At 38.9% G+C, this 13,122-nt stretch overlaps 1 protein-coding gene across 1 annotated transcript; it reads right to left on the bottom strand.

The window, feature by feature from the left end:
- Window positions 1–12,055: 12,055 nt before the first annotated feature.
- On the bottom strand, window positions 12,056–12,562 carry LOC140821377 (uncharacterized). The gene has a single exon (XM_073181851.1). It carries the CDS (start codon window positions 12,560–12,562, stop codon window positions 12,056–12,058), a length of 507 nt encoding a protein of 168 aa, XP_073037952.1.
- Window positions 12,563–13,122: the final 560 nt, after the last annotated feature.

Here is a 13,122-nt window from a genome sequence, read left to right as displayed (position 1 = left end):
GGCTGTTCTTCGATCACCATATCCAGATGGTCCTGCTCCTGGAAATCTTCGGGAACCTCTCTGGAGACAAACTCTAGCGAAGTGTCCCAGCTGTCTACAGATACGGCAACTACCAGTCACTCCCTGGCATTGCTCTGTGGAATGTTTTCCTCCGCAAGTCCTACAATACACTCCAGTATAACTCGGGCTAGAACCACTTGAGCTGGAGGAACCACTCCCCAATTTCTTAAATGACTTCTTTCGAGCTTTCAGCAAATCTTGCTTTCCACTCGTACTGCCTCGATCGAATCGAAGAGAGGATTGCTGGGTTTGGGATGGCTTCATTCACAACCTCCCTAGCTGTCTAATCAGACTTGCCTAAGCTCTCTTTGCTCTACTCAGGATGTCAGCAAAATGGTAAGGTCGTTGCAAATTCATAAATGCAACTACCTTCGAATTCAGCCCTCTGACGAACTGATTCACTATAGCTTCATCATTCCCAGCTAAATGAGGAGCAAAACGCAGTAAAGTAGAGAATTTAGCAGTATATTCATCAATATTCAGCTGCCCTTGGCTCAAATTCTCAAACTCTAATTTCTTGTCCTCTCGGTACGAAGCTGAGAAAAATCTTCGATAGAATTCAGTTCTGAATATTTCCCACGACACCACTGTACCTCTCTGTGCCCACATTCTTCTACTGGTAATCCACCAACTCCTGGCGGCTTCTCGTAACTGATAAGGCACCATTTGAACCCTCTGTTCATCTGTACAGTCAAGTAATTCGAACAAGATTTCTATATCATCAAACCAGTTCTGACAATCTTCAGATGTCTCAGTACCATTCAGAACCGGCGGCTGTAATAACTCAAATTCTTTCATCTTTTCTTCTAACTGAGTTTCTGATACATCTCTCTGTTCAGACGAAGTACTGCCCTTTTCTGAAATTCTTCGAGGCGGTCTATCTGAATATCAAACAGATTAGTACACAATCTATACAATCTGTCTCAGCCCTCCTCTGATCATATACCTCTGATTCAGACTCGGTTCTGATCCAGGCTTAACAATTACATGCTGCAATCAACTCAGATAACAACCAACATGTAATAGGGAAAGCAGTAAATCATGCTAGCACACAAAATGTAAGTCAACATTGAAATAATTCTCATGCTAGCAATCATATGCAAGGAAGAGAATTCAATCTACCCCGCTCATTCTCTGCTATCTCAGTCTAAAAGATCTATCACTTCTGACTCTCTCAATCTCAAAGATCTATCAATTCTGACTATCTCAATCTAAAGGATATATAACTCTGATACCACCTGTTGTGGGGACCCGGACGCTAATCATCTTCTTAATCATCTTTGGGGTTTAATTATCAATTAAGATAAACAGGGTCTAAAAATTTTCTTTTAAAATGCGGAAGGTAATGGAATCTACATAATATACATATCTGTATAAAGTACAATAATATACAACAGTCTTTCAATTAATCTAAGGTTCAACTATTAAAGTTCTAGTAATGAAACCTATCTACATCCAAGTCCGGAATCACCACTCTAATCTTGATCTCTCATCTTCTTCTGGACCCCGATCTTTGCCCCACCTGTTGTCATGCACACATACAAAACAAGACAACAGCCGGATAACTCCGGTGAGATATAAATATCCAGTATAAACAATGTAATCATGCAAGAATATAAAACATATATAAAAGCATGAATTATATCTTATCACATGTAGCATCATCAACAACATGTATCAGTACAAGTCTGTAAATAAAACATGAATCGTAATCTACGAAACATAATTACTACGTATCTGTAAATTAAACTCTAGTCTCACAATCTAAGACTTGACTCATCTCTCATTCTAATCTAGGGATCCCGATCTAATTTAGACTTCGGTATGCTGTATCGAGTGTCTACATTAAACGTCGATCTACATTTAAGCGCGTCGATACACCGTAAGTCTAGAGTCTTATCGGTTCTGAGAAAGACTCGGCTGTTCTGCCCTAGCTAGGCTGTCTGCCCTAGACTCAGACTCTAACTCTGTTCTAAGTCATTACATTAACATATCAATCTGATAATCTGCAAATATCAATGCAATAAAATAAAGTATGTGATTTAGGGAAACTCAAGTCAAACCTAACTCGAGTTGTGAAATCCCGAATCAACATTTATTTATACCTTTGTCGTCCCGGTCTGACGATGACGAAGACCTGTATTCAAATCTGTCCATCTCGAATCTGAAATGACAATATTGAATACGCTGTATCAGTGAATAGCTCAATATACAATTTGTTCTGATCAATACTCAATTCAGTATATAATCTGATCAATGTCTGAACAAGATATAATCTGATTCATATCATCGATATCACAATACAATCTGAATCATATCGAAATCTGATTAATCTAAATCAACTGATGTTTGGACGGCATAATATTACAATCTGAATAACCCCGTCAATCTGAACATCACAAATATAATACTGGACTTCATAATCTGTGTTAATATAATTCATACTCTGAATACTAACACAATTCTGATATAGAATCTCAGTCAATATCTTTCAAAAATCATAACAATTACATAAGCAATCTGTTCTTCAATCTGACTTCAATTCTATAATATCTACTGTAACAGGAACACCATATCTGAATCATATTCAATTCTGACAATATCATAAATTCAAATCTTGTCTAAACGTAATAAAACTTACGTCCAGTTGTAGCCTGCGTTGATAGGAACACAGTACTGAAGTCGGATTCAAAATCTGACGGGCGGATTTCGCACAAAAGGCGTAAGGATTTTTCACTACTTTCTCGTGCTTCCCTTTTCTTGTTTCCTACTAAATTCTGAGGAAAGAATCGTGTATATATATATATACACTCACCATGCATGTAACCACAACGTGGCTACCTTTTACCATTCTTAGGTGGCGCTCGAGCGGTTGAAATGTACCGCTCGGGCGCCGAACATACTGTTCGAATTCTCATCCTATCCTCCTCTCGCGCTCGGGCGGTCAAAAACTACCGCTCGGGCGCGAGACATTCTGTCCAAAGGGTAACCTTATGGTGCATTAGCGCTCGGGCGGTCTCTTTCTACCGCTCGAGCGCCGAAGGTTCTGTCCCAATTTCTTGGCTAACCATGCAACGACGCCCTCATTTAAGTTCTTATAACCTCAATCATGTCGATAATCACTCGTCTGATTATAATGATTAAATCTCGGGCATTACAAAATTCGTCTATATATTGACTACAAATCAAAAAGATATGAAATCTAGTTACCAAAATAAATAAAACTCTTATTTAGGAAAATAACTCTCCGTCAAAACTAAAGGGCACGGACCCCGTGTAGGCCTCCGGGTAAGGGTCCGTGTAGGCTCTGTAAAATTACTCTCCGGAAAAACAATGGACACGGACCCCGTGCACAGGTCCGTGCTCGGGTCCGTGTAGACTCGGGTTTCTCTTCCTCAAATGTAATGGACACGGACCCCGTGTACTGGTCCGTGCTCGGGTCCGTGCAGCCTCGGTTCTTCAAAATAATGCTTGATTAATGTTCCTTCGGCTTTCCAACGTGCTCCCATGCATCACGAGCCCTTCTCCCTTGCTTATCAATAATTTGAACACCATACCCGGCCAGATTCACATCATACTCCCCTTCTTCAAAAAGATTTGTCCTCAAATCTTGCCCCCCTGCACAAAAACGAAGCAAGTTAGTAATAACAAGGACGATATTATCAACATGCTTACCTCTAAGCTCAAGTTTGTAGACGCTATCGTTTGCCCGCTCCCTTAGCACTGGAATTCCCAACATCACCATTGTCTTTCCTACAAACTCATCAACTTTACCAAACATTAAATAACAAATGACACCAAATAACAACAAGATATTATTCAGTATCACGAAATCAGATTCCTCCCCTTCTTAGACCTAGTCAACACACAAATGATATCCATACACGTGTACGACCATAGCTCACTAGGAATAAGACATAGTTCATGCACGATATAAGAATCTAGGCAAAATGTCAATCTCTTATATGCAATGCATGCCTCACAATCCCACTCAACATACCTCTTCATATGCAACCAACACATATAATCATGCATTTTATCAAAGATAAAAACACCACTATATGCATCACTAGTACATAACACATGCAATGAATATAGAATGAAGAATTTATTCTCCTTAAAATTGTACTCATTATGCACATAAAAATTCTTACATTCATTCATGCTATTTCCAAAGCCATCATCAAACAAGTAAGAATCATGAAAATAGAACACATTAAATGTACTATCCATGTAATCATTCAACTCATCACATGAATTGAATTCAATTGCACACAAGTCATTGCCATGACAAAGCCTTATCAACTTGACAATCTTTGAACACTCAAAATCAATCATATTTGAATCTAGTCCATTCAATATATCACCACTCTCAATTTTGTGACGCCTCGACAAAATCGTTAACTCATAGTTAGGCCATTTGGACATCACACTTTCAACACTCACCCCAAATTCTTGAGCACAACACAACAATGAATTAAGATAAGGACTAAAATCATACCTCATGCTTGTTGCGTGGGCAACTATGCTTACCTCACGGTGATTGCTCTCAATACCAAATGGATCACCCCATTGCATTTTTACACCTTCCACATTTGCTCGTCCCCTCATCACAACTTCATCATAACCCTGCAAATGAGAAATAACGATGCTCGGGATTGAACCGGCTATATTATCACTAGATATGTAAATCTCATCTTTGTACCTAGGTACTTGGAGAGATTTATACAAAATTAAACAACTCTCATCCTCACTCTTTTCACTCTTTTGGGCCTTCAAATTATATTTCTTTTCTTTTTCTTTGGCCTCTTTTTCACACCACTCTTTTTTTTCATCGAGGGACATCTCACTTTTTTTATCACTCTTTTTTCCGACCATCTCATTTTCTTTTTCTCTCAACTCATAACAAATTGATTCGCCAATACAAATGACATTCGTAGACAGCGGAGCAAAAGAAACAACTTGCACATCATCTAATAACTCACCCTCCACAGCACAACACTCAATACTCGCATGAGACACAATTGAAGTATCAACCTCAACATTCAAATCATCCACAGGTTTGGCTTCAAGGTTGGAAGTGGAATCCACTACCTTCATATCCTCATTCGGACAATGATAAATATCATGTCCTACCTCTAGACACCAACAACATATAATATCACAAGTACGAGAATTTGAGTTTTTAAATGTACCTTGATATTCAAGCTTCGAAACCAACTTCGGTCTAGTTATGACCTTCTTCTCTCCACTCGACCTTCGTGCGGATGTCAAGAACTCCTCCCACGAGTCAATTCCCTGCCTACCACTCGAGTTGCACCTCCTAGCATTGTGATTTGGAACAAACTGCTTCCTCATCACCATTTTCATCTCATCCCATGTAACTATAGGGTCATGCCCACATCGTCTCCTACCTAGTACTAACTTATCCCACCAAGTACTAGCATAGTCGGTAAACTCACTGCAAGCTCGTCTTACCTTCATTGCTTCGGTATAATCCTCCCGTCTCTCAAATACACACTCCATTCTCTCTTCCCACTCAAGGTACACCTTTGGATCGGCTTCCCCACTGAAAAATGGAATTGTCATCTTCGTACCACTCAGTCTATACCCTTCCCGGCTTCTATACCCCTTATCCTCATCAAATCTCCTATAACGATCCATGTTCAACAACGTATCTCCTCCAACTCTACTACCTCGCCTATTCTCATCAATATGCATATCATACATCTCCTCTTCTTCACACCTCCGATATTTTTTTCGTTGAGGCTTAAACTCCTTCTCCCACCTTCTATCCAATCCTCCTAACATCGTTTTAAATTGACGTCCGTCAATCATTATACCTGCAAGAAAAAGGTTAGTATAAAACAATAAAGAATAAAGTTTCCTCACCACAAATTCTCACTAGTCACTCCAATGAAAATTCACTCGCACTCGTCTTTTTCCCTCACCACAAAACCTCACAAATCACTCCAATGAAAATTCACTCCACTCAAATATTTTCACTCAAGCGAGAATTCTCAAGCGGGCGCTTAAGTCTCGTGGCTTCCACGTATCAAACTTATGAGATCAATCCTGTGACGTCTGAAATTCGACTCACTTAGACCACACAAGAACAAGCAACTTTGAAAAATTGACTAGAATGCGACTAAACGATAAAGACAAACTTAACGCTGAAATATAAGCGCTAAAATTCCAACAAACACCCGATTCCAAAATTAATATTTTTTTTTCCTCTCTTTTTTTTTTCCGGGTGAACAGTACCGTGAACAGTAATTTTGTCGTGAACAGTACCTGACGTGAACAGTAACTTCGGCAACGATGAATAGTAATCGCGATTTTTTTTTTTTTGTAGATTCAATAAATTCGCAGAAATCGCTATACGAAAATCCTACGAAGAATTGAATGGATACGCTTACTTGAATAAAAAACCTTGAGCTCTGATACCAAATGATGCGAATCTTGACACGAATAAATAGCAAACACGATTAAAAATAAATCGCACCCTCTATTCAATTACGATAACAAGACGCGTGCGTTTTCCCGATCTTTGATTCAAGTATTGTGTGATATTCACCTCTAAACTAGCAAGAGTTTAGCAACAAATAATCAACGATAAGAACAATCGCGTTCAAGAGAACCTCCAAAGAACCCGCCCTTGGCAACCCTCGTGATACTCGATTGACAAACGCCACAAAAGATAAATCTTTTGATAAGTTTGATTTGATACAACGCAAAAGTTATAACGAAACTTAAGCTTGTGTTTGAGAGAATTCTCAATGATAAAATATCATAAAAGATGAATAATAATCAATTGTTGTGTTTACAATCAATAAAATTCGTCTATATATTGACTACAAATCAAAAAGATATGAAATCTAGTTACCAAAATAAATAAAACTCTTATTTAGGAAAATAACTCTCCGTCAAAACTAAAGGGCACGGACACCGTGTAGGCCTCTGGGTAAGGGTCCGTGTAGGCTCTGTAAAATTACTCTCCGGAAAACAATGGACACGGACCCCGTGCACAGGTCCGTGCTCGGGTCCGTGTAGACTCGGGTTTCTCTTCCTCAAATGTAATGGACACGGACCCCGTGTACTGGTCCGTGCTCGGGTCCGTGCAGCCTCGGTTCTTCAAAATAATGCTTGATTAATGTTCCTTCGGCTTTCCAACGTGCTCCCATGCATCACGAGCCCTTCTCCCTTGCTTATCAATAATTTGAACACCATGCCCGGCCAGATTCACATCAAATGTCAATCCAAGTTCTTTTTAGGAATAGCACGCAAAAGTGTTCCCAAAGTTCTATTGACAACTTCAGTTTGTCCATCCGTTTGAGGATGACAAGTAGTAGAAACCAACAATTTTGTGCCAAGTTTAGCCCATAAAGTCTTCCAAAAGTAACTCAAGAATTTAACATCGCGACCAGAAACAATAGTCCTAGGCATGCCATGCAATCTAACGATTTCTCTAAAGAACAAATCCGCAATGTTTGAAGCATCATCGGTTTTATGACAAGCTATAAAATGTGCCGTCTTAGAGAATCTATCCACAACAACAAAAATAGAATCCCTCCCCTTCTTAGTCCTAGGCAACCCCAAAATGAAGTCCATAGAAATGTCAATCCAAGTTCTTTTTAAGAATAGCACGCAAAAGTGTTCCCAAAGTTCTATTGACAACTTCAGTTTGTCCATCCGTTTGAGGATGACAAGTAGTAGAAAACAACAATTTTGTGCCAAGTTTAGCCCATGAAGTCTTCTAAAAGTAACTCAAGAATTTAACATTGCGACCAGAAACAATAGTCCTAGGCATGCCATGCAACCTAACGACTTCTCAAAAGAACAAATCCGCAATGTTTGAAGCATCATCGGTTTTATGACAAGCTATAAAATGTGCCATGTTAGAGAATCTATCCACAACAACAAAAATAAAATCCCTCCCCTTCTTAGTCCTAGGCAACCCCAAAATAAAGACCATAGAAATGTCTATCCAAGTTCTTTTTAAGAATAGCACGCAAAAGTGTTCCCAAAGTTCTATTGACAACTTCAGTTTGTCCATCCGTTTGAGGATGACAAGTAGTAGAAACCAACAATTTTGTGCCAAGTTTAGCCCATAAAGTCTTCCAAAAGTAACACAAGAATTTAACATCCTGAACAGAAACAATAGTCTTAGGCATGCCATGCAACCTAACGACTTCTCTAAAGAACAAATCCACAATGTTTGAAGCATCATCGGTTTTATGACAAGCTATAAAATGTGCCATCTAAGAGAAACTATCCACAACAACAAAAATAGAATCCCTCCCCTTCTTAGAACTAGGCAACCCCAAAATGAAGTCCATAGAAATTTCAATCCAAGTTCTTTTTAAGAATATCACGCAAAAGTGTTCCCAAAGTTTTCTTGACAACTTCAGTTTGTCCATCCGTTTGAGGATGACAAGTAGTAGAAAACAACAATTTTGTGCAAAGTTTAGCCCATAAAGTATTCCAAAAGTAACTCAAGAATTTAACATCGCGACCAGAAACTATAGTCCTAGGCATGCCATGCAACCTAACGACTTCTCTAAAGAACAAATCCACAATGTTTGGAGCATCATCGGTTTTATGACAGGCTATAAATGTGCCATCTAGGAGAATCTATCCACAACAACAAAAATAGAATCCCTCCCCTTCTTAGTCCTAGGCTGCCCCAAAATGAAGTCCATAGAAATGTCAATCCAAGTTCTTTTTAAGAATAGCACGCAAAAGTGTTCCCAAAGTTCTATTGACAACTTCAGTTTGTCCATCCGTTTGAGGATGACAAGTAGTAGAAACCAACAATTTTGTGCCAAGTTTAGCCCATAAAGTCTTCCAAAAGTAACTCAAGAATTTAACATCGCGACCAGAAACAATAGTCCTAGGCATGCCATGCAACCTAAAGACTTCTCTAAAGAACAAATCTGCAATGTTTGAAGCATCATCGGTTTTATGACACGCTATAAAATGTGCCATCTTAGAGAATCTATCCACAACAACGAAAATATAATCCCTACCCTTCTTAGTCCTAGGCAACCCCAAAATAAAGTCCATAGAAATGTCAATCCAAGTTCTTTTTAAGAATAGCATGCAAAAGTGTTCCCAAAGTTCTATTGACAACTTCAGTTTGTCCATTCGTTTGAGGATGACAAGTAGTAGAAAACAACAATTTTGTGCCAAGTTTAGCCCATAAAGTCTTCCAAAAGTAACTCAAGAATTTAACATCGCGACCAGAAACAATAGTCCTAGGCATGCCATGCAAACTAACGACTTCTCTAAAGAAGAAATCCGCAATGTTTGAAGCATCATCGTTTTATGACAAGCTATAAAATGTGCCTTCTTAGAGAATCTATACACAACAACAAAAATAGAATCCCTACCCTTCTTAGTCCTAGGCAACCCAAAAATAAATTCCATAGAAATGTCAATCCAAGTTCTTTTTAAGAATAGCACGCAAAAGTGTTCCCAAAGTTCTATTGACAACTTCAGTTTGTCCATCCGTTTGAGGATGACAAGTAGTAGAAAACAACAATTTTGTGCCAAGTTTAGCCCATAAAGTATTCCAAAAGTAGCTCAAGAATTTAACATCGTGACCAGAAACAATAGTCCTAGGCATGCCATGCAACCTAACGACTTCTCTAAAGAACAAATCCGCAATGTTTGAAGCATCATCGGTTTTATGACAAGCTATAAAATGTGCCGTCTTAGAGAATCTATCCACAACAACAAAAATAGAATCCCTACCCTTCTTAGTCCTAGGCAACCCAAAATAAAGTACATAGAAATGTCAATCCAAGCTCTTTTTAAGAATAGCACGCAAAAGTGTTCCCAAAGTTCTGTTGGCAACTTCAGTTTGTCTATCCGTTTGAGGATGAAAAGTAGTAGAAAACAACAATTTTGTGTCCGGTTTAGCCCATAAAGTCTTCTAAAAGTAACTCAAGAATTTAAAATCGCGACCAAAAACAATAGTCCTAGGCATGCCATGCAACCTAACGACTTCTCTAAAGAAGAAATCCGCAATGTTTGAAGCATCATCGTTTTATGACAAGCTATAAAATGTGCCTTCTTAGAGAATCTATACACAACAACAAAAATAGAATCCCTACCCTTCTTAGTCCTAGGCAACCCAAAAATAAAGTCCATAGAAATGTCAATCCAAGTTCTTTTTAAGAATAGCTCGCAAAAGTGTTCCCAAAGTTCTATTGACAACTTCAGTTTGTCCATCCGTTTGAGGATGACAAGTAGTAGAAAACAACAATTTTGTGCCAAGTTTAGCCCATAAAGTATTCCAAAAGTAGCTCAAGAATTTAACATCGTGACCAGAAACAATAGTCCTAGGCATGCCATGCAACCTAACGACTTCTCTAAAGAACAAATCCGCAATGTTTGAAGCATCATCGGTTTTATGACAAGCTATAAAATGTGCCGTCTTAGAGAATCTATCCGCAACAACAAAAATAGAATCCCTACCCTTCTTAGTCCTAGGCAACCCAAAATAAAGTACATAGAAATGTCAATCCAAGTTCTTTTTAAGAATAGCACGCAATAATGTTCCCAAAGTTCTGTTTGCAACTTCAGTTTGTCCATCCGTTTGAGGATGACAAGTAGTAGAAAACAACAATTTTGTGTCCGGTTTAGCCCATAAAGTCTTCTAAAAGTAACTCAAGAATTTAACATCGCGACCAGAAACAATAGTCCTAGGCATGCCATGCAATCTAACGATTTCTCTAAAGAACAAATCCGCAATGTTTGAAGCATCATCGGTTTTATGACAAGCTATAAAATGTACCGTCTTAGAGAATCTATCCACAACAACAAAAATAGAATCCTCCCCTTCTTAGTCCTAGGCAACACAAAAATGTAGTCCATAGAAATGTCAATCCAAGTTCTTTTTAAGAATAGCACGCAAAAGTGTTCCCAAAGTTCTATTGACAACTTCGGTTTGTCCATCCGTTTGAGGATGACAAGTAGTAGAAAACAACAATTTTGTGCCAAGTTTAGCCATAAAGTCTTCTAAAAGTAACGCATGAGTTTAACATCGCGACCAGAAACAATAGTCCTAGGCATGCCATGCAACCTAACGACTTCTGTAAAGAAAAAATCCGCAATGTTTGAAGCATCATCGGTTTTTTGACAAGCTATAAATTGTGCCATCTTAGAGAATCTATCCACAACAACAAAAATAGAATCCCTCCCCTTCTTAGTCCTAGGCAACCCCAAAATAAAGACCATAGAAATGTCAATCCAAGTTCTTTTTAAGAATAGCACGCAAAAGTGTTCCCAAAATTTTATTGACAACTTCAGTTTGTCCATCCGTTTGAGGATGACAAGTAGTAGAAACCAACAATTTTGTGCCAAGTTTAGCCCATAAAGTCTTCCAAAAGTAACACAATAATTTAACATCGTGAACAGAAACAATAGTCTTAGGCATGCCATGCAACCTAACGACTTCTCTAAAGAACAAATCCGCAATGTTTGAAGCATCATCGGTTTTATGACAAGCTATAAAATGTGCCATCTAAGAGAATCTATCCACAACAACAAAAATAGAATCCCTCCCCTTCTTAGTCCTAGGCAACCCCAAAATGAAGTCCATAGAAATATCAATCCAAGTTCTTTTTAAGAATAGCACGCAAAAGTTTTCCCAAAGTTTTATTGACAACTTCAGTTTGTCCATCCGTTTGAGGATAACAAGTAGAAGAAAACAACAATTTTGTGCAAAGTTTAGCCCATAAAGTATTCCAAAAGTAACTCAAGAATTTAACATCGCGACCAGAAACAATAGTCCTAGGCATGCCATGCAACCTAACAACTTTTTTAAAGAACAAATCCGCAATGTTTGAAGCATCATCGGTTTTATGACAAGCTATAAAATGTGCCATCTAAGAGAATCTATCCACAACAACAAAAATAGAATCCCTCCCCTTCTTAGTCCTAGGCAACCCCAAAATGAAGTCCATAGAAATGTCAATCCAAGTTCTTTTTAAGAATAGCGCGCAAAAGTGTTCGGCACTGTCCCTGGCATGAGCTCAATAGAGAATTCCACCTCTCGGTCTGGTGGAATGCCTGAAACATCGTCAGGGAACACGCTCGAGAACTCGTTGACCACATCTACATCCTCCAGCCTCTGACTGACTAGCTCCGACACTGATACTATGCTGGCTAAGAATGTCTGGCATCCTCTCTTAATAAGCTTCCTCGCACACATGCAGGAAATGACGTGCGGGAACTGCTGATGTCTAGCTGCCTCAAATACAAACGGCTTCCCACTAGGAGGTCTAACAGACACCGACCTCTGGCGGAAATCTATGACTGCTCCATGAGAAGAGAGCCAGTCCATGCCTAGTATGATGTCAAACTCTGGCAACGGTAGTACTATAAGATCTGCCCGTACTGCTTTCTGCTGTAACCTGAGCTCTAATCCTCGCACTATTCGGGATGTGAACATCTGATCCCCGGATGGAATCGATACCCTGAATCCTGAATCCATCGCTACTGTCATGATCCCTAGTCGCTTCACGAAAGATTCAGATATAAACGAATGCGTAGCCCCTAAGTCTAGCAATGCATGCGTGGCTACACCTGCAATATATATCCTCCCTGCGACAAATCATACCATCACGTCTAATATTGTTGAACAATAAGGATTCCTTATCGGCAGTTAACCCAAAATTCCATAAAATTCGAAATTCACCCTCAGAAAAATCAAAAATTGCAAATTAACCCCCTTAAAGTTCGAAGATTGTACCATGCCCCTTCAAATTTTCGAAAACTGCAACAAGACCCTAATCTCCTATTCGAATTTAACCCCAAAATCAACGAAATCTCGAAAATTAACATCAAATTACTCCTCAAAATTGCATGAATTCGAAAATGATCTCAAACTAGGTAGAACTTCTTTCTATGTTAACGGTCCCAATAGTCAAATCACATAATGATCGAACAATTACAGGCAATCAAAATTATAACCAATTAGACTTAATCGTAAAAGTTACCAGTGATCAGCGTAGAGTTGGGCTCCGCCTCAGCCTCCTCGGCGTGCATCACATA

Source organism: Primulina eburnea, unplaced genomic scaffold, assembly GCF_022965805.1.
Source record: "Primulina eburnea isolate SZY01 unplaced genomic scaffold, ASM2296580v1 ctg557, whole genome shotgun sequence".
Taxonomy (NCBI): Eukaryota; Viridiplantae; Streptophyta; class Magnoliopsida; order Lamiales; family Gesneriaceae; genus Primulina; species Primulina eburnea.
The sequence above is the reverse complement of the archived record's forward strand: the minus strand, read 5'-3'. Positions and strand labels throughout refer to the sequence as shown.